This window comes from Trichosurus vulpecula, chromosome 4 (assembly GCF_011100635.1).
Source record: "Trichosurus vulpecula isolate mTriVul1 chromosome 4, mTriVul1.pri, whole genome shotgun sequence".
In the NCBI taxonomy this organism is placed as follows: domain Eukaryota; kingdom Metazoa; phylum Chordata; class Mammalia; order Diprotodontia; family Phalangeridae; genus Trichosurus; species Trichosurus vulpecula.
The window spans coordinates 226927024-226946055 of NC_050576.1; the positions used below are offsets into that span (position 1 = coordinate 226927024).

General features: G+C 39.1%; 1 protein-coding gene across 1 annotated transcript in view; it reads left to right on the forward strand.

The window, feature by feature from the left end:
* Window positions 1-19032, forward strand: part of ARHGEF26 (Rho guanine nucleotide exchange factor 26) — a 133322-nt gene that overhangs the window by 75275 nt on the left and 39015 nt on the right. Inside the window, exons 6-10 of the mRNA XM_036754579.1 lie at window positions 1962-2114; window positions 6063-6192; window positions 11018-11092; window positions 14831-14920; window positions 18471-18625. Of these exons, the coding sequence (XP_036610474.1) occupies window positions 1962-2114; window positions 6063-6192; window positions 11018-11092; window positions 14831-14920; window positions 18471-18625 (603 nt within the window). The remainder of the gene's footprint in view (window positions 1-1961; window positions 2115-6062; window positions 6193-11017; window positions 11093-14830; window positions 14921-18470; window positions 18626-19032) is intronic.

A 19032-nucleotide genomic window follows, 5' to 3' on the forward strand; every position in this document is an offset into this window, starting at 1 on the left:
TGGAAGTTACAAAGCTTCACATACTCCCAGTCTTCCAAAACCCCACAGTAGAAGAGAGGGAGTGATAAATATCCATAATGATAGAAGCACAGGTATATAGCATTTAGTCAATCAGCAAACATTTATTAATCACATACCATATGCCAGGCACTCCACTAAGTTCTGAAGATGTAAAAAGAGGTAAAAGATACTCTCTGCCCTCAAGGAAATTACACTCTAATGGGGAAGACAACATGCAAACAAATATTTACAAACTATATAGATAATAAGTAGAGAACAATTAACGGAGGGAAAGCACTGGAACTAAGAGCAGTTGGGGAATGCTTCCTGGAGAAGGTGGGATTTTGATTGGGACTTAAAGGAAGCCAGGGAGGGGGGAGGGCACTAGTCAGAGTGGAGAAGGGAGAGTTTTCCAGCAGGGGGACAGCCAGAGAAAATGCCCATAGCTGAGAGATGGAGAGTCTTGTTTGTGGGACGGCCAGGATGCCAGTGTCACTGAAGAGAAGAGCACATGTTGTGTAGGGGTGTGTAGGAGGGGGCCAGGCTATGAGGGGCTTTGAATGCCAAGCTGAGCTTTTTGTATGTGGTCCTGGAGGCTATGGGGAGTCACTATGTATCATTACCTGTCATAAGGTACATAAGGGTAACCCAATTGATAAATACGATTTCTTATACATAATGAAATTGGTTCTGTTCATATGTGTATGTGCCATAATGAGAGGCAGGCTGGCCTACTGTTTAGAGATTCCCTCCATCTTCCTTCTCTGTATCTTTGTGGTGGACTTCCTCCAAGCCTGGCATGCTCTTCTTTCTCATTTTTTACCTTTTACCTTCCCTGAGTTTCCTTTGTTTCTCCTGAAAACTCCCCTTGAAGTTTTATTCAAGACTTAGGTCGAACACCACCTACTATAGCAAGTCTGTTGCAGAACCTCCGCAGCTGCTAGTACCTTCCCCTCTGAGGTCACTTTCCATCTGCTCTATATGTGTCTTGTATGCATGAGATTTATTTCCACATTCATCTCTTTTTACATCAGAAAGTGAGCTCCTTGATGACAGGGACTCTTTTTGCCTTTCTCTGTGCGATGCTCTGAATTTAGCATTGTCCTGGACACACAGTAAACACTTAGGTATTTATTGGCTGACTAGAGAATCAGCCCAGCCATCAGGTCGACCTGCATTCAAGACCTGACCTTGATACCCCCTGGCTGTGTGATCCTAGCCTGTCCGTTTAGCTCTCAACACCCTGAGCAATTCTCTAAGCCTCAGTTTTGGGACAGATGCCCATCTGTCCTGATGGAGCATCTCATGCCCGCGTTCCATTGCCAAGAAGGGAGAGAGGTAGACTTTCTCACCTCTTGTTCTGGGCTAAGCTTGGCTGTTGTAATTACACAATATTCAGTTTGCTTCTTTTGATCTTTCCATTTGCATGTCTGTAGGCTTTGTGTATATTATTTTCCTGGTTCTACTTCCATCACTCAGCATCAGTTTATACTAGTTTTCTCATGCGTTTTTCTCTGAATTCTTCGTATTCATAATTTCTTAAGACACCATAATATTCTGTTATATTCACACACCAGAGTTAGCTTAGCCTTAGTCAAGGGCACCTACATTTTTCTAATTATTTTCTACCACAATGAACTGGGCTGCTAGGAATACTTTTGATGCATATGGTGGTGCCTCCTCTGTCCTTGACTTCCTCACAATATAGGCCTAGAATTGGTCATTCATTTTTGAAGTTGCCCTAAATTCTGTATTTTTTAATGCTAGTCAGAAGTCCCATATTGTCTGTTGACTCACCTTTCAGAAACTTTCCATGCTTTCCCAGTCCTATAGATTTCTTTTGTCAAATACACCCAAGATATCATAAGAAGAAACTTTCAGTTTCTATAAAAAGCATATTATCATTTCTCAAATATACCAAGTAAAACAAAGTAAAATGTAAATGCTTTTATTTTTCACAGATTCTTTAAGGAATTAGAAGAAAGACACCAAAATAATATCTTCCTAGATGATATAAGTGACATTGTAGAAAAACATACAACATCCACATTTGATCCATATATAAAATACTGTACAAATGAAGTCTACCAGCAACGGACTCTACAAAAATTAATGTAAGTAACGTTTGTTGTATTTGCAAAACGGTGATCTAGTTTTAAAAGTCTAAAGTGAGTGAGGGGAACTACACTGGTTTTAGAATTGTATATTTTAGAATCCACCTCTTGGTGTGAAACATGAATGAATAGATGAATGGAAAATCATTGATTAAATCCTGATTATGTGCCAAAGGCTGTGCTAACTAAAGGGGATACAGTACCAAAAGCGAAAACAGTCCATGATCTAGGAGTTTATATTCTCCTGGGGGAGATAAAGCACAGAGACTTTTGTCTGAAAAGTCATAGGAATGGGAAGTGGGGCTTTGGGGGAATAAATTAGCACACCCCATCCAGGAACAATGAAGTCGATTAGGTCATGGTTCATGGTCCCAGAACTTGGGGGAACAGGGTAGGAGAAAAGGTATCCCCATGAGGACAAAGGAGGGGGAGATGGCCAGAGTCAAAAATGAGGGGAAACTTAGCTGGAACTCTTCCTTGATATCTTGGTTTGAGAGAGGTATTTACTAATCAGGTGAGCATGAATCTAGATTAGGAGTTTCTCTAGAGCAGGAAGGTAGTTGTGAGATGACAAGAGAGTAAGGAGAAGGTATCCCAGTAGGAGATCTAGAGAGGAAGGAGAATAGCTTCTAATAATATATTATGGAATCACAGAGAGGAGGACATCCTGGAAATCATTCAGTCCACTCCACTCATTCTGCAACTGGAAAATGAAGACCACAAGAGTGGAACAAAACAATTTTGACTAGTACTAGGCAGGACGACACCCCTGATGTCCTGACTCCTGGTCCCCCGTTCCTTCTGCTGTGGGACCTCGAGGGCCATATAGTTTAATCCATCCTTTCTACACCTTTTGGAGGAGTTGTCATGCAGTCTGCTCTGGTAAGGGAGAGCCCTCTCAAGGCTTCCAGTGCATTTTTAGGTGGCTCTAATTTTCACAATTCTTTATGCCCCGTCTTCAATATTATAGGCTAATAGATTAGAGCTGGCAGGGCTCTTAAGAGATCACTAAGGCCAACCCCCTCATTTTATAGCTAAGGAAATCCAAATCCAGATACTCTAAATGACTTGCCCAAAGTCACACAAAGGCAAATGGCCAAGTCAGAATTTGAATTCAGATCTCTGACCCCCATATTTTTTTTTATTCCATCATACTGCTTCTCTCCTATACCTGTTGCTTTAGGGGCAAGAAGAACATATCAATCACCTAATAGATTATATTCAATTGCATGGGCTTAGGGGAAGTATTGTTTCAATTCAGTTGACTTGAATGGGAGGCAGTGGGGGAAAATAAAACACTTCTTGATTTTCAAAAAACTCTGTTATCCCGAGGAAGTGCTGCATACGATTCAGTTGTGCATTCATGCACGTGTAAACAGATGACTCCCCCAGCCCAGCTAATGAGAGCTCTGGCTTTGCCCTCCCTCCTGGTCTCCCTCGTCATTCTTTAGCAAAGGTTTTTATCATGTTATTCTCAGGGGCCTGGTGATGGTTGCACAAGGAAACGTTGCCACACTTTGGCTTCTGTCCCTTGACTTGAATCTCAGATGCGCATGCCTCCAGCCCCATTTTTGGGAGAGTGCTGCCAGGATTAATCTGTCAGCATGCTCTCTCCCAGGATCCTGGGCGTTTGATTTCCACAGCACAGGGTTCTGGCAAGCTTCCATGCAGACCAGGTGTGTGCGGTGGGTGGGTATGAGGATTATCTTGCAGGGGCCCTACATGGAGATAAAGGAGCCCCTTTTGGTAGGGAGGGCTGGCTCTGGCTCTTCATATGCCGGAAGCTGTCCTTGGAGAGGGGGAGGGCTGGAATCAGCCCCAAACAACCACCATACTCAAAGAAGGAGATTCTCCCAAAATCATTTCAAAGCTCTGCATGGAAAATCAATTGCTATGCTTCCTGACCTTAATTCTAATGACTTGTCTAAGTGCCGCTCCCCTCTCCTAACCCTCCCCCCACCATGTCTCGTTGAAGCTAGTACGAAAGAGAGAGCTTAAAATCCCATAGAAATATTGGAAATTTGAGGAAAAATTGTATATTTTTTAATGTGTCAGAGCAAGCTTTTAAACCCAGGCCTCTGGACTACAAGTCTTTCTTTCATTATGATAACATGTCTCTTTTCCTCTGCTGAATATGGTTTATATTTTTGAATCCTTTTAAAAAATTAAAAATAGTTGATGCTTCATCCAATAAAGTAAAAATGATTTATTTTTTAATCCCATAGTTAGAGTTTTTTGTTTCTTTGTATAAATGCATTATTCCAGCTCAAAGCAGATCAAACAAAATGAAGTTTTACTTTAAAAAAAAATAACGGTACTTAAGGAAAATATCACCTTTATTTGAGAGTATATCTGCCTGTCCTCTCCCGAGAGAGCCACCCCTTGGAAGAATAAAAAATGAAAGAGAATGAAGAGAGGGAAGCGAAGGAAGTTTAGCAAGTGACTGAATAGGGAGAAGAGAGGGAGATGCATTTTCTCCTCTTTCCTTTGGGGCTCAGCTTCAGTATTATAGTTAGAAAGCTTCCACCTGGAAGCTTTGCATTTAGCTTTGTTTAATCTACTATGCCAGAAATTTCTCACTTTAATTTTTAATAGACTTTAACAAGGAATATCATTGTTCTTTTTTTTTTTCAAAGAGGGAATTCCCATAATCAGCATTCCCCCCACTTCCCGACTCTCTGCACCATCCTCACCTGGTCATAACAGGAAGACTAGGAAATCTGCTATCTTGTGCATTGTCAGACCCGATGTTTAGGATCATAGATTCAGAGACTGAGAATTGGAAGAAACCTTAGAGGTCATCAGATCTAACCCCCTCATTTTACAGATGAGGAAACTGAGGCCCATAAAATGTAAGTGACTTGCCCAGGGTCACATAAGTTCCAAGTTCAACACCCTAGCCACTATAAAAGGCTTCCTGTTGAATCTTGTTTTCTCTTGGCCTCAATTTATTTATCTGTAAAGCAGAGATAATAATATCATCTAACTCACAGAGTTTTTATGAGGATCAAAGAATATAGTGTATGCTGAGAAATCTTAAAGCATGAGTTATTAGTACTCATTCATTCATTGAGCAAACATTTATACAAAGAGAACTAATGCATGTGTCTGTGCCTTCAAGTAGCTTGTAGTTTGTTAAATGTGTAGTAGGGTTCTCATCCTCTGCTTTTCTCCTGGTCTCTTTCACCAGTTGTAGGACAGACTGGTCAGCCAGTTAATAAGCATTTATTAGGCACCTACTATGTGCCGGGCACTGTCCTTAGCTCTGGCGATACACAGAATTAGAAGAAAGACCTTTGAGAGCATCCCAGTCTTTGAAATGTTATCGTGGGGATGGTAGGAGGATCAGAAGCCTACTGGCTGCCTGAGGCTCTTCTTCCATATGTTGGGAATCTATTAGGCCATCTTCTTTCTTCACGTATGTTGGTTCTCTGGAGCAGGAGCGAAACTGTGGATTGAAATATTATATCAGTGCAAATACAAATTTGGGAGGAGTTGCTTTAAAAAAAGTTATTCTTCCCAATATAAATGGAATTCACCTCTAGGTAGGGACCAGTTAGGAAATGGGCCTGGCTGGTGCTAATTTAGAATAAGTGGGGGAGGGGGAAGTGTTTACATTGAGCACAGTGCTAATCTTCATGGGTATCTTCAAAGGTACCACTCTGCTGACTGTTTATGTCTTGTGGTCAGCTTTGGTGTTCCCTAGACTTATAGCCTATGAAAGCTTCCGTAAAATCATGTTCTGTGCTATTCTGTTTTGAGAGTCTTAGCATTAACTACTTTGGCATTGTGGGGATTTTAGATTTTAAAATTCATTATGAATGAGAAACTGTTTCACTTTGTCACATATATATTCCTATTTGGCTATTTATTTGAGGAGATAAAGTAAAAATGGATAGCAAATAATCTTCTAAAATGGTTTTTGTTTTTGTTTTTCTCCCTTCTCAGAACAACTAATCCATCTTTTAAGGAAGTATTATCTCGGATTGAATCCCAAGAAGAGTGTAGGAATTTACCCATGATCTCTTTCCTCATTCTCCCCATGCAGAGGGTTACACGGCTTCCTTTGCTGATGGATGTAAGAAACTCATTTTAATTTAATTTAATTTTTTAAATATCACTCTTTGTATTATAAAGGAAGAGATTTTACCATTTGGATTTAGGGAGTGTGCTTCCTAGACACGTTTGTGAACATGATAATAGATATTTGTCCTTATTCAGTAAGAGGCTGCTGGATGGAAGGAAAATCTTAATCTGTATTGAGCTTTCTCTGGATACCATCTTCAGTGCAAACAGTATCATGGAATCATGGACTTTGAGATTTGGAAAGGACCTCGATGACCATCTCATCTAGCCCATCCATGAAAGGAATCTTCACTCTAACATTCCCAACACATGGTCATCTATCCTCTACTTGAAGAACTCCATGGAGGGGTAACCCATCACCTTCAGAGGCATCTCATTCCATTTGGGGACTATTAAAGTATGAAGAAGTTGTTCCTGACATGGAGCCTCAATAAACCTCTTTACCATTTCAGCCCCTTGTTCTTTCTTCTGCCCTCTGGTACCAAATGGAACAAGTCTATTCTTTCCTTCATATTACAACCCCTCAAATACCTGAAGACAACTATCTCTAACTAAAGCTGTAATTAACTCTACCTGCTCCTCCTAGTCTTCTCCTCTTGGAGACTCATACCGACTCATATGACAAATATGTGGAATCATAGTTCCCTCTGGGGACTTTCAATTCCTTCCTTTTTTCCATCCTTCCTTCCTTCCTTCATTCATTCAACTACTCACATATTGATTCAATTTCTATATCCAAGAAACACTCAAGGGTCTCTCCCATACAAGGTATCATGAATTCTTTGAAGTGGAAAGGGCAGTGGCCTTGGAGTCATAACACTTGGGTTTGAGCTCTGGCTTCCGTGCAGTCAAGCTGTGAAACCTCAGTTAAGTCACTTCTTAGGTCCTTAGTTTCCTCATTAGTAAAAAGAGAGGAATGCTTAGATGGTCTTCAAGGACTTGTCCAGTTCAAATATTCTTTGCTTCAAAGGTGCTAGTAGTAGGGGCTCTGGTACTAAGGAGATAATGTCGAGAATAACTGATTATTCCTCAATTATAGAAAAAATAGGCATTAAATACTAAAATGTTAAACGGTTGATAAACAAATGTGAAAAATCAGAAGCAGAGGTAAAAGAAATACCATTCTTTTTTTAGGGTGCTGTCTTGGAAAAACTGAGCATGAAACTGCCTTTCGAATGAAGAAAAGAATATAGCTTGGTGAAAGCAGGAGAATGGACCAGGGAATTTATAAGCATTGGCTTGCCTTATTGGGTCGGAGATTGTCAGAAAAAATGGGCAGAGCAAGTAAGGATAGGGAAAGCTGGTCCAGACCTGATCAGAGCTAGAAACTGGTTTTCTTCTTGTTAATTATTCTTGTTTTCCCAAGTGAAATAGTTTATTGCTCTTCATAATTCATCTTGATGGCAAATTCCCACAGTAAGCAAACATCATTTAGGGCACATTCACTTTTTAAAGTTCAAGATCTGGCACAGAGAATTTTATAGAAAATACTGAAGTAGAGATATTCCTTGCTTTGGGCAATATATCTATTCCACCAGAGTTGGCTCTAAAATGAACCCTATTTTCCCATGGACTGTCAGCCCTGACATAACATCCAGTGAACATTTGTTGAGTCACCATTAAGTGTGAAGCATGGTGCCAAGCACCGTGGATGGTTGTATAGGCCTGATTTTTATTGTCAGTTAAGATTTCTTCCAAAGAGAAATGAATCATAAAAGCTAAAGCTGGAGATGAAATCTTTGGAGTCTTTGAAAGGCAGTGTTGTAGGTAGGAATTGTAAAGAGGTACATCTGGGCTTAATGTAAGGAAAAAAGCTGGGAAATAGGACTCAACTTGAGACTTCCCTAGGATTAGGAATTTCTAGGTGAGGAATGATCCTTAACTAATGCTGGTTCTCATCTTCTCTTAAACTTACAGTCTTGGGAGTTGCTTAGACTATTGAAGGCTTAAATGACTTACCTAGGGTAGTGTGTATGTGTGTGTGTGTGTGTGTGTGTGTGTGTGTGTGTGTGTGTGTGAGACAGACCTTGAATCCATATCTTCAAGGGTGTGAAGCTTCTATGCTAATAATTACGTCTATCCAAAATGGAATGGAAATGCTTCAGGCCTCATTGAGCTTCCCATAACTGAAGGTTTCCCAAACAAGGCTAGAAAAGCACTTGCCCAGAGTATCAGAGAACACTGGTCCAGTACAGATTAGACTAGATGGTCACTGAGGTCCCCACTGACTCTGAGATTCCATGAAAAGAAAACGTGTACTTTACACTGAATAAATAGATTTTGTACTCTTACAAAATGGCTTTCTGTTGACATGTAATAGTTATATTTTCATTTTCTAGGATTCTGTTCTTAGATGACAAATTTGTATCTGTTTACCTTTTTTCTTAATGTTACACTTCTGAATAATATCATTCAAGCTATCAGTAAGCATTTATTAAGCACCTACTATGTGCCTGGTACCAGGTACTAGAGATACCAGAAAAAAGAAAACAAAAATCTTTACTTGATAGGACCTTAGTGTGCATTTTTAAAAAATCTTTCTTGTTCATCAATACTTTTTACTGAGTGTATTTCCCAAGACAAAACCCAACTTTTCTTCTTTAACCCCATGTTTATTCGGAGTTTAAGTATTCTGTGACTGAACCAGCTTTAGAATCGTAGTCTCCTGGAGTTTGCACACTGGAGAGGACCATGAGGCCATCCATCTAGGGCAGATAAGAAACAGGAAGGTCTTCTGACTCTTTAAACCAGGGGCTCTTGATCTTTTATTTTTGTCTCATGGGCCCCAATGGTGTTAGTCTGACAAGTCCATCTAGAATAATGTTTTTAAATTCATAAAATAAAATATGTAGTGTTACAAAGAAAATGTTGACATACAGTTATCTGAAAGTTAAAAGATTGCTGCACCTATGATATTTAGTCTGCATTTCTCCCCTTGCCTCAGAACAAGCCAAAGCAGTCTTCAGCGAGGATTATGCCAGTAAAGGAAAGAGGGCTGCATATTTTGGAAAGTATTCTTCCTCCAGGCTCTTCATCTTTGTACCTAGGATAGTGGGCACACAGCTGGCCTGTGCTTTCTCTAGCCCCTATCTTATCTCCTCATTACTGACCCAGGAATTATTGAAACAAACCTCAGTCTTGAGGAATGCCTTTTTTGAGAACATATGGCATTCTGGCTCAAAAAGTGCTATTGTTACATGGAAAGGTGCCATATTTGAACAGAATTAGAAAATAGATTTTTATCCTTAATGTATATCCCTAATTCATACAATCTGGGAACCTCCCATCTAAATCCTTAGCTCAGGTAAGAGAGTCTGATGTCAGTTCATACTCTTATTAGTCAGTTGTCTCTTGGTTCCCTCTCTTACTTAACAGCTCATTTCATTCCTACTCTCCCACCACCTAATTCTGAGACCTCACTTAGAAATCTGGCAATGCTAGGGAGGCAACTACATGTCTCAATGGACAGAGTACTGAGCCTGGAGTCAGGAAGACCTGAGTTCAAATGTAGCCTTGGGCACTCACTAGCAGTGTAACCCTAGTCAAGTCTTGCTTTAAACCACTGGAGAAGGAAACAGTAAACCCTCTAGTATCTTTGCCAAGAAAAACCCTATGGACAGCATGGTCCATGGAGTCAAAAACATGGAGTGACTAAATAACTGAACAAACATAAAATGTTAGGAAAGTTACAATTTGCCCATATATTTTCACTTTGCTTTTATTTAATTTAGGAATTTAGCTAAAATTGCCAAATAAAGTACAAGGATGTGTTGTAACAGTTTAATAACCTTAGTGTTTTTTGTTTGAGTTGGATTTGGGCGGAGTGCTGTCCTTACAAGATGGGAATGTACAAATATGTGAGGTCTAGTCCCCTTGACCTGAACCAGCCCCCTTTGAAACACAAGCATGAGTCATGGGGTGCAGCATAAATGTGCCAAAAACCATCTCACCTGCTTTCTTTCAAATTTTCCTGCTCATCATATATTTTATTACCTTTATCACCATCCTGTGCTTAAAGATATTCAAAATACCAAATAGCATTTTGTTTGAATGTTATTTTCATATTTACTACAACCCTTTTTAAACCACTTGAGTCAATGGATATTCACCCTGCTCCTCCCATATACAGAGCTGAGAGAATAGGGTGAGGTAGGAGGCAAAGGGAGGGATGGAGATCAGAAAGGTGAGATGAACTACAGTCCTCGTGATGAGACCCAAATACTGATCACTGTGGTAACTGTAATGGATGGTGAGCCACATGACAAGTGCATTAGTCAGGGCCTAGTCTTGAAGCATAGGTTTATGGGCACGGTCGCCATATTGATTCGTCATGCTTGGCTGACCTTATTTGTTACAATATTCTATCATAAGAAAGAATCACTAGAAATGAGAATGGGAATGTTGTGCTGAAAGAGATGGGTTGGATTCACCATTCATAATGGAACCTATTTTTCCAGCTATGACCGATAGAGAAATCTGTCTTGCTTAATGACATATATTTGCTTAAAAAAGAGTTTTTGTTTTATTTTTAATGTTGGTGGGAAGAGAGAGAAAATCAGTTTCTGTTCATTTGAAAAAAGGAAACTTTTTTTAATAGTGATGTTGGAAAAAAAAGAAAAAAATATATCAATCCGACATTTACAAAAGGGAAAAATGCAGCATGTTACAGGGTACTTTGCTAGAGAAGGGCAGCACAAAGTGAAGAGGGGAGATCCTTGAAGGCTCAAATTTGGCATTCAGGGCTTCCTCTGGATTGGAATTGCTGCTGTTTAATGTATTAAAACCAATTAACATTATTCACTTATGATTCATTCCAGACCATCTGTCAGAAAACACCGAAAGATTCACCAAAGTATGAAGTTTGCAAACGGGCTTTGAAAGAAGTCAGCAAGGTAGTATACCGAAAACTTTACAAAGTGGTCCATGGTTCAAGTACTTTAGTGGGAAGGGAAGGGAACAAACATTTATTCAACATCTATTAGGTGCCAGGCACTGTGCTAAGCACTTTGTAAAGAGGATCTCATTTTTGCAGTTATTGGTGGCTGTTGTGTTAGCTTGCTGCTTTTCGAGGGCCTGCTACTTTTCTCTTTTTTTAATGGAATCTCCCAGAGCTACTATCAGGCACCATCACTACACGGGCATTTAGTAAGCATTTACATTGCATCATTTCACTGAAATGAAGCAATCCTTGCTCTGAAGGAGCTCACATCCTATTGGGGAGACATGTGTAGACACATAAAGATGTGTGTATAATATAGGCATGTATAGATTATAATAATGTGAGATATAAGCACAGTAGATCAGTTGCCGTGGGAGTAGGTGGTGAGGAGGGGGCACTGGTAGATTACGGGATTAGGAAAGGCTTCATGCAGAAGGTGGGATTTGAACTCAATCTTGAAGAAAACCAGGGATTCTGGAGGTGGAGGGGAAGAAAGAGGGCATTCCAGGCATGGGCGACAGCCATGAAATAATGCATGTAAATTACCTTGCAGACCTAAAATCTGTTTGTAAACATTACCTACTGGTGTTATCAGTATTATTACTTTATTATCAGTCATTCTCAATATTACTATAATCATCATTAATATTGCCAAGTATGCTTTCCTATGGAACTTCAGGGAGAGCTGCCAGAAAGCCCATTTAGGTCACTGAAATCCAATGAGTCAAGGATTAGTGATCTGTGCCCAGGAGCCAACTTTGATGGATTGCTAGCTGACACAACCAGATGCTGCCCTAAGCCCTTTCTGAGGGCTCATTGGAGCCTGGCTATTTGTCCTTGGGAAATGTCCTTTTTTCTCCTTCCTTTTCTCGATTCCTTCAATCAGCAGATCAACAAACATTTAATTAGCACCTACTGTATACTAGGCACTACACTAAGAGCGGCAGATGCAAAGACAGAAATGAAGGGACTTACATTCTGTTGGGGGATACAGCATGTTCACATATAAGTAAACACAAATATATACAAATTAAATAGAAGTTAATTCTCGGGAAGAGAAGGAAGTACTAGCAGGAATGATGGCAAATGCCAGTTGTCTTGACTTGAGTCCATAATGTGGTGCTTATTTAAGCCAGAAGACATACTTGCTGCAGGAGAAATTAGCGAAAGCCTGAAAAAATCTTGAGCATTTGAATTGATTCTCTTCCTACCAAACATCTCAAAATACTCTGCTTAATAAAAATTAAGATATCTATTAGATAATCTATTAGAAATCAATTATCTATTAGATATCTATTAGAATAGTATCTATTAGATACTATCTATTAGATATCTATTAGAAATCAATTTTAAAAGGTTTTATCCTGTAGATTTTCTTTTAGCCATGACTTGAAGTGGGAGGGAAAAAGAGAAACTTCTGTGGAATCTTAGCATTCCCTCAGAAAATTAGGATTCCAGATTTGTGAGGCTGGGAGGGACCAGGAGAGATCAATTGATCTGGCTGACTGTCTTCTGTCAGATAAATGTCAAAACCAGTTAAGACAGACATTTGCTGTCCATGTTCTTTTAGAGGAATTCCCGAGACCTCTGGCTGCTCTGTTCACTACATTCTAGTGTTTTGTGTGCCTGAGAGCAGCTTACGGATTTGGAAGCAATCTCAGAGGACATTAGTACCAGCCTGTAGCTGCCTTAGGACCGCCTCTTCAGAATCCCCCCCCCCCCCCCCCCACCAAATGGGCATCTCACCTCTGGGAAGGAGAAACCCGCTGTCTTCCAAGTAGCCCCTTTCTCTTTAGGAGAGCTATAATTATTGAGACATCTTTTCTTAAATCAAATATAAATCTGCCTCTCCGAAACTTCTATCCAGTGCTCGTAATTCTGTTCTTTACAGCCAAGAGGCAGCATATTATGATGGAAGAAAAGAATGCCAGTTGTTGAATTTTAATAGGCCGGTTTAGAGAAGTCATTGTGATATAGTTTTATTCTGGAGGCCAAAAAATTCCACTTGCTGTCATTGTTCTTCAAAGGCTGTGAGCCCACATGTTTTAATCATGAACAAGCATTTATTAAGCACCTACTGAGTGTTAGGCACTGTGCTATACACTGGGAGATACAGAAACAGAAAGACAGTCCTTGGCCTCAAGGAGCTTCCATTCCACTTTGATAACAAGTACTGGAGTGTGAATCACACTTCCTTGGAATCTCTTTAATGTCTACATACCCCTTTTGTAAAGTATGATGCATGACACTTTAATAGGAACAAAGGAAGGAAATAAGCACTTATTAGGCTCTTACTATGTGCCAGGCATTGTGCTAAGTACCAGGAAGACAATCCCTACCCTCCAGGAGCATACATTCTAGTGACAGAAGATAAGATACAAAAGGAAAGGGAAAAGAGAGGTGGGATGGGGATTGTTTAAAGTCCAAGTTAAGATCCAATACCCTCTGTGGTGACTTATCTCCCTGTATATCATGAGAGCACATTTGATCTTTGGACACAGGCAAAGTTCATTTGGAGTCAGGTCTGATGGATTCATTAGGTGATGCAGTGTTACAATGTTCTCTTTTGTTGAATCATCTCGAATCGATAATTGGTAAGACTTTAAGGCAAGGGAACAGGCTTTCTTTTCTGACTTAGTTTGTGAGATTGGAGTGGCTGTAAGATCAATTCTAAAGGGAAATCCTAAACATGCGTAGTGTAACACTCCATTATGGGGCCAAGCATATGTCGCCCAAGCACCATACACACTCCCAAATATAGCACTCTCATAGGCAAATGAATTCTGGTATGCAGTGGTCAAATTTCTTTCTGGCCCTTGCATGTTCCTTTTAAACAGATCCCAGTATCATGTTTGATTTCCAACCTCCCCTCCCCCCAGTTCTATGGCATCAAATTGCCAGGATCTAATCAGCAAAAGTCTTCCTGAGATCCTAGCCATCTGTATACATTACTAAAAGTCTGCTTTATCCCTGAATACCACCCCCTGGCCAATCAGTCAGGCCTTCACATTTTAATTATTATTGGGCAGCTGGTCACAATTGTCCTCATTATCTAAGATGTGAGGAGGGAGCTTTCTTACTAAAAGATGCAATATAATACTTTTGGATTTGAAGTCAGACAATCTGAATTTTGAACGTTGGTTCTGCTACTTCAAACTGTGTGACCTTGGGCAGTCCATTTCTACCTGTCTGTCTCAGTTTTCTCATCTATAAAATAAGAATAATGAGAGATGGGCTAGCATCCCTGGGGATACAAAGAAAGACAAAATCATCCCAGAACTCCATGTGCAGTAGCAGCAGCATCAGTAGCAGGAGGAGGAGGAGGAGGAGGAACAGGAGGAACAGGAGGAACAGCAGCAGCAGAAGCAGCAGTAGTAGCAGCATCAGCAGAAATGGTAGAGATAAGCAGTTTGAGTGATTTGTAGATGTGAGAGTTAAGGAGAAAAAGAATGGTTCTGTTGTCCAGAATAAGTCCATTTTTTTAATCTAGGAATTCTCATTTTTGTTTCATGAGCAGAAACATCCCTGATAGCCCTGATAACACATGTGTATTCTTCTGTAGTGAGAAAGAGTCTCATGGGAGTTTCATAAAGAGAGAGCTTCCCAAAAGAAGTTTGTATATAAAAGAGAAAATGAGCCTTCTTGCTTAATAGTTAATACTTAATGACTGATTGTTTCCTCTTTCCTCTAGTTGGTTCGTTTGTGTAATGAAGGAGCACGGAAAATGGAACGGACTGAAATGATGTACACAATTAATTCCCAGCTGGAATTCAAAATAAAGGTACCCTGATTTCTATCTGTAGTTTAATATATTGCCATGGTAAATGATGGAAAATGGGCTTTGCTTTTTCTCAGTACTGGCAATACTTAAGAATCGGTTGAAATGTATGAGGTTACCTGAAAACAACAGAAATAATGAGATTTTTATATTGACAGCATTTGAGGAACGGAAATTTTTTCTTTTCAGAGAAAGGGCTATAAATGATTACCCAGAAATCACCTGGAAAGTCATAATGTAATAGATGCGATAACATCTGACTAATGACACTCAGTGGCAGGATTCTTGCTCAGGAAATGGATAGAAAAGAGTATTTCCAGAAAGGTCTTTTGTAGAGAAGATGCCAAGTTTGGGGCAAAAAATTGAGAATGATAGAATTTTAGAACTGAAAGTAACCTTTGAGACCATCTAATTCAGCCCTTCATTGGATAGATGAGAAAACAGAGGCTCAGAAAAATCAAGTGACTTGTCCAAGAGAACTCAGCTAATGAATGGCAGTGCTGAGACTGGAATCTGGAACCACCTGATCCCCCCTGCCACTTAACTTTACATTAATCACCACTGTCCTTTTTTTTTTTTACTGTTTTTTACCACAAATAGGAACAGGGCCATGACAAGATTTTTAAAATTGTAAATAAACATTTGCCAATAAAGCTTTTTGTCTACTTCAGATTAAAAACCAAAAACAAGCAAACCACCTTTCCTAACTTGTGCCTATATACTGTTTATCTTCTATTAGGTATATTGATTTTTTTTTTTTAAGGAAATGATTCTGAAACCTAACATTTCGCACTCTTTTCCCTTTCAGAACTATCAGTTACAATCCTTTCACCCCTCCTTCTTCTTCCCTAAAAACAAAATCCACCTTCAGATACCACCAGCTTCTTTCACAGGACCCAGAGCTAGATCACAGGGTAATGGCAGATCAGAAAGGCTTTACTATTTTTCCTTAATTCTACATAATGAACTGCATTTGGGTAGGAGTGTCTCTTTAGGCATTTGTATAAGGTTCTCAGTGGAGGTGTTGCAATTGTTTGGGCTCTATTTAAATAGCAACAGTAGAAGACTTTAAGGCTTGGGAAAACTTTGGATCTTTCTTTGCTACAGTTGAGTATCCCATGTTGCTTCACTCTCCCACAAAATGCATTATTTCTTGCCTAAATTACTTCTTTACTGTGTGAAACAAACAGGAAAGAAAATCATTTGAAGAAAGCTATTGTTATCTCTAGACCCCTTTCCTCATTCCAGAAGGAGTTATTTAATCATATTTAGTATAATTTTAATACACACATTTCTTTGGTCACATTTGAAAAGACTCAATGAAGCAAAGTTCTAAGGTCCAGTTATAACTCTCCCACAAACTACTGAAGTGACCTGGAGTAAGTTGTATCATCTCCCAATGCCTCTGTCTCAATTGCAAATTGGTGGGCTGGACTGGGTAATCACTCATAAATTAAGATATTCCAAACTCTCCCTCTGTGTCTCTGCCTCTTTCTCTCATAGTAGTTTGTTACCTAAGTTGTAACTGGTCACTGTTGATCAGCTTTAGTACTAATTTTTTATCTCTATCTATCTATCTATTGCTTAGCAAATACTAAGCATTTGATGAATGCTTTTCATTCATCATCTTTTTATACATAAAAGCTGTATTTGGGCTTTTAGATGATAAAATCTTTTTCTTTTTCATTTTGAAGTTATCCTCTCATTTTCTGGGTTCACAAATTTCATGTCTACATTAGCAAACTTTAAGGCAAGCTATTTATAATCAAGTAGAGATTCCCCCCACCCAAGTAATAGTAGAGAAATGGTGAAGCTTATTTTCCCCTTAGTTTGTACATTAAAATGCATTTTTTTGTAAATAGAGAGTCATTTCAAATTTTTTTTAAATGATGTTTTGGTTTTGTCTGCCCTCCAAACCATCCTGGGGTTGCATGCTTGTATAGATAAGACAGCTATCATGGAGTCCTTCTAGTAACTTACTGCCCTGAGCTCGTCTAAACTCCACCAAGAGTTCTGCCTTAGGCTTTGGTGTACATGAGGTAGTGGAGACCTTGAGATTATCTGATTCATCCCTTTGGCCTTAGAGAGAAGAATGTCTAAGTCACCTAGGAAAGGTAGACATTCCTTTGGTAGCCAGTCTCAGTGGCTTATCTCTCTGAAAGTCCCATAGTTCTTCCTAACACCCAGTGGAAATCTCTTCTTATCCAGTCCTTCAGGAATGATAGAATATAACTGACTTGTTACCCTCTGGTCAAAACTTTTCACATATTGTGTCTGTCATATAGAACCATCCCTTAGCCTTCTCTTTTCTAAGCTAAACAGTTACAATTCTTCTAAGCTTCCCTCCTTGGCCACCATTTCACAAGCATCTCTGCAAAGTGACATTTGCTTCTAAGATGATCCATATTTTGTTGGTCTAAGCCTCAGGCTCTAAGCATTCTTGCTTTTTTAAAGAAAATTGGTATTTTGTTTTTCCCTCAATTCCTTCCCATCAGTTTCTTTTGGCAGTGTACCTTTTGTATGTTTTAAGAAATAAGCTCTTGGTGGTTGGAATTTTCCTGTGGTTTGAATTTTCCAATTTTTTGAATTATCAGTATGTAATTCCCTGGCTCTGGCCTATCTTATATGAATAGAGTGGTTTATTCTAGAAGAAAAAAAAAGTTTGGCCTCTGAAGCCAGGAGAGGGCATGCTACATTAAAGAATTGAGGTCCCATGGGGAAAACTACAATTAAATTTTAAGAACAGGAGTTCCCAATAACATAACCAAATAGATATGTGACATAGGCAGAATAGAAGGGGATATATTCTTTTATATTGCTCATTAGTAAAAAGAATTGCATCTGGCTTTCCAGCATACAAAATAACAGCATACTGTCATTTTAGTGCAGTGGTTCTTACCCTGGTTTGTGCCATGAATACCTTTGGCAATCTGGTGGAGCCTATGAAACCCTTCTCAGAGTTATGTTTTTAAATGCATAAGACAGAATATATAAAATTACAAATGTTTTCAGTAATATTGAGTTACAACATTTAAAAAAAAGTTTATGGAACTCAAGAATCCCTGTTCTAGTTTTTTATGTATCAATTCTTTTATTAACTAATTTATTTCATTTTCCTCCAGTGTGCCTGATTTGAGATATTAAAATTTTTATTAGAATTTTATTTATTGTTAGAATTATTAGCATTTGATTGCTAGAGTGACAACAAGGGTAGGTTAGGTGGCTTATCTTTTTTTATTTTTTTTCCTCATCATTGGTTAACAGTTGGGTCATATTTTACTTGACTGACATTTTCTCAATGGCTCTTGGTTGTACTAGAAAATGCTTTATAGCTTGTGCCTTGTTTTCTTTCTTCTCCTCTCAGAAGACAGACTGTGCTGGCCACATTTTATTACAGTGTTGTCATCACAATCCCCTTCCTGAAACACTCATGTAGCTGATACTTACCAAGAACATTCTTCTTGTAATCTTAATATGCATTTCTGGCTCTCATATTGTAGGAAGCACTAAGATGGGACCCACATACCGATGTTCTTGTTCATTTTTGTTCTAGCCATTCCCTTTAGTATCCTCCTCTCGCTGGCTGGTCAAAAGGGGAGAATTGACTGCCTACGTAGAAGACACTGTGCTGTTCTCCAGAAGGACTTCCAAACAGCAGGTCTACTTCTTCCTCTTCAATGATGTTCTCATCATCACAAAGAAGAAGAGGTAAGGGATGATTCTTTGGGCAGAAAATTCATTTTGCCAACAGGCAATGCATAGACACCCATGTACTGATTGATTGGCTGCTCTTCAGGTAGCTGGTGGCCACGCCACTAGTTTTGTCCTTGTGGTTTTTCTATAGATTAATTTGAAAGAAAAATAAGTTTTAAAATTTTGCTTGGAATATGTGACTCATAGGCTCAATCCTAAGCATCTTTCTTTCTTTCTTTCTTTCTTTCTTTCTTTCTTTCTTTCTTTCTTTCTTTCTTTCTTCCTTTCTTTTTCTTTCTTTCTTCCTTTCTTTTTCTTTCTTTCTTCCTTTCTTTTTCCTTCTTTCTCTCTCTTCTTTTCTTTCTATTTTTTTTTATTCATGGAATAAAGTAACTTCTAACACTAACTCCTGAGCTTCATCT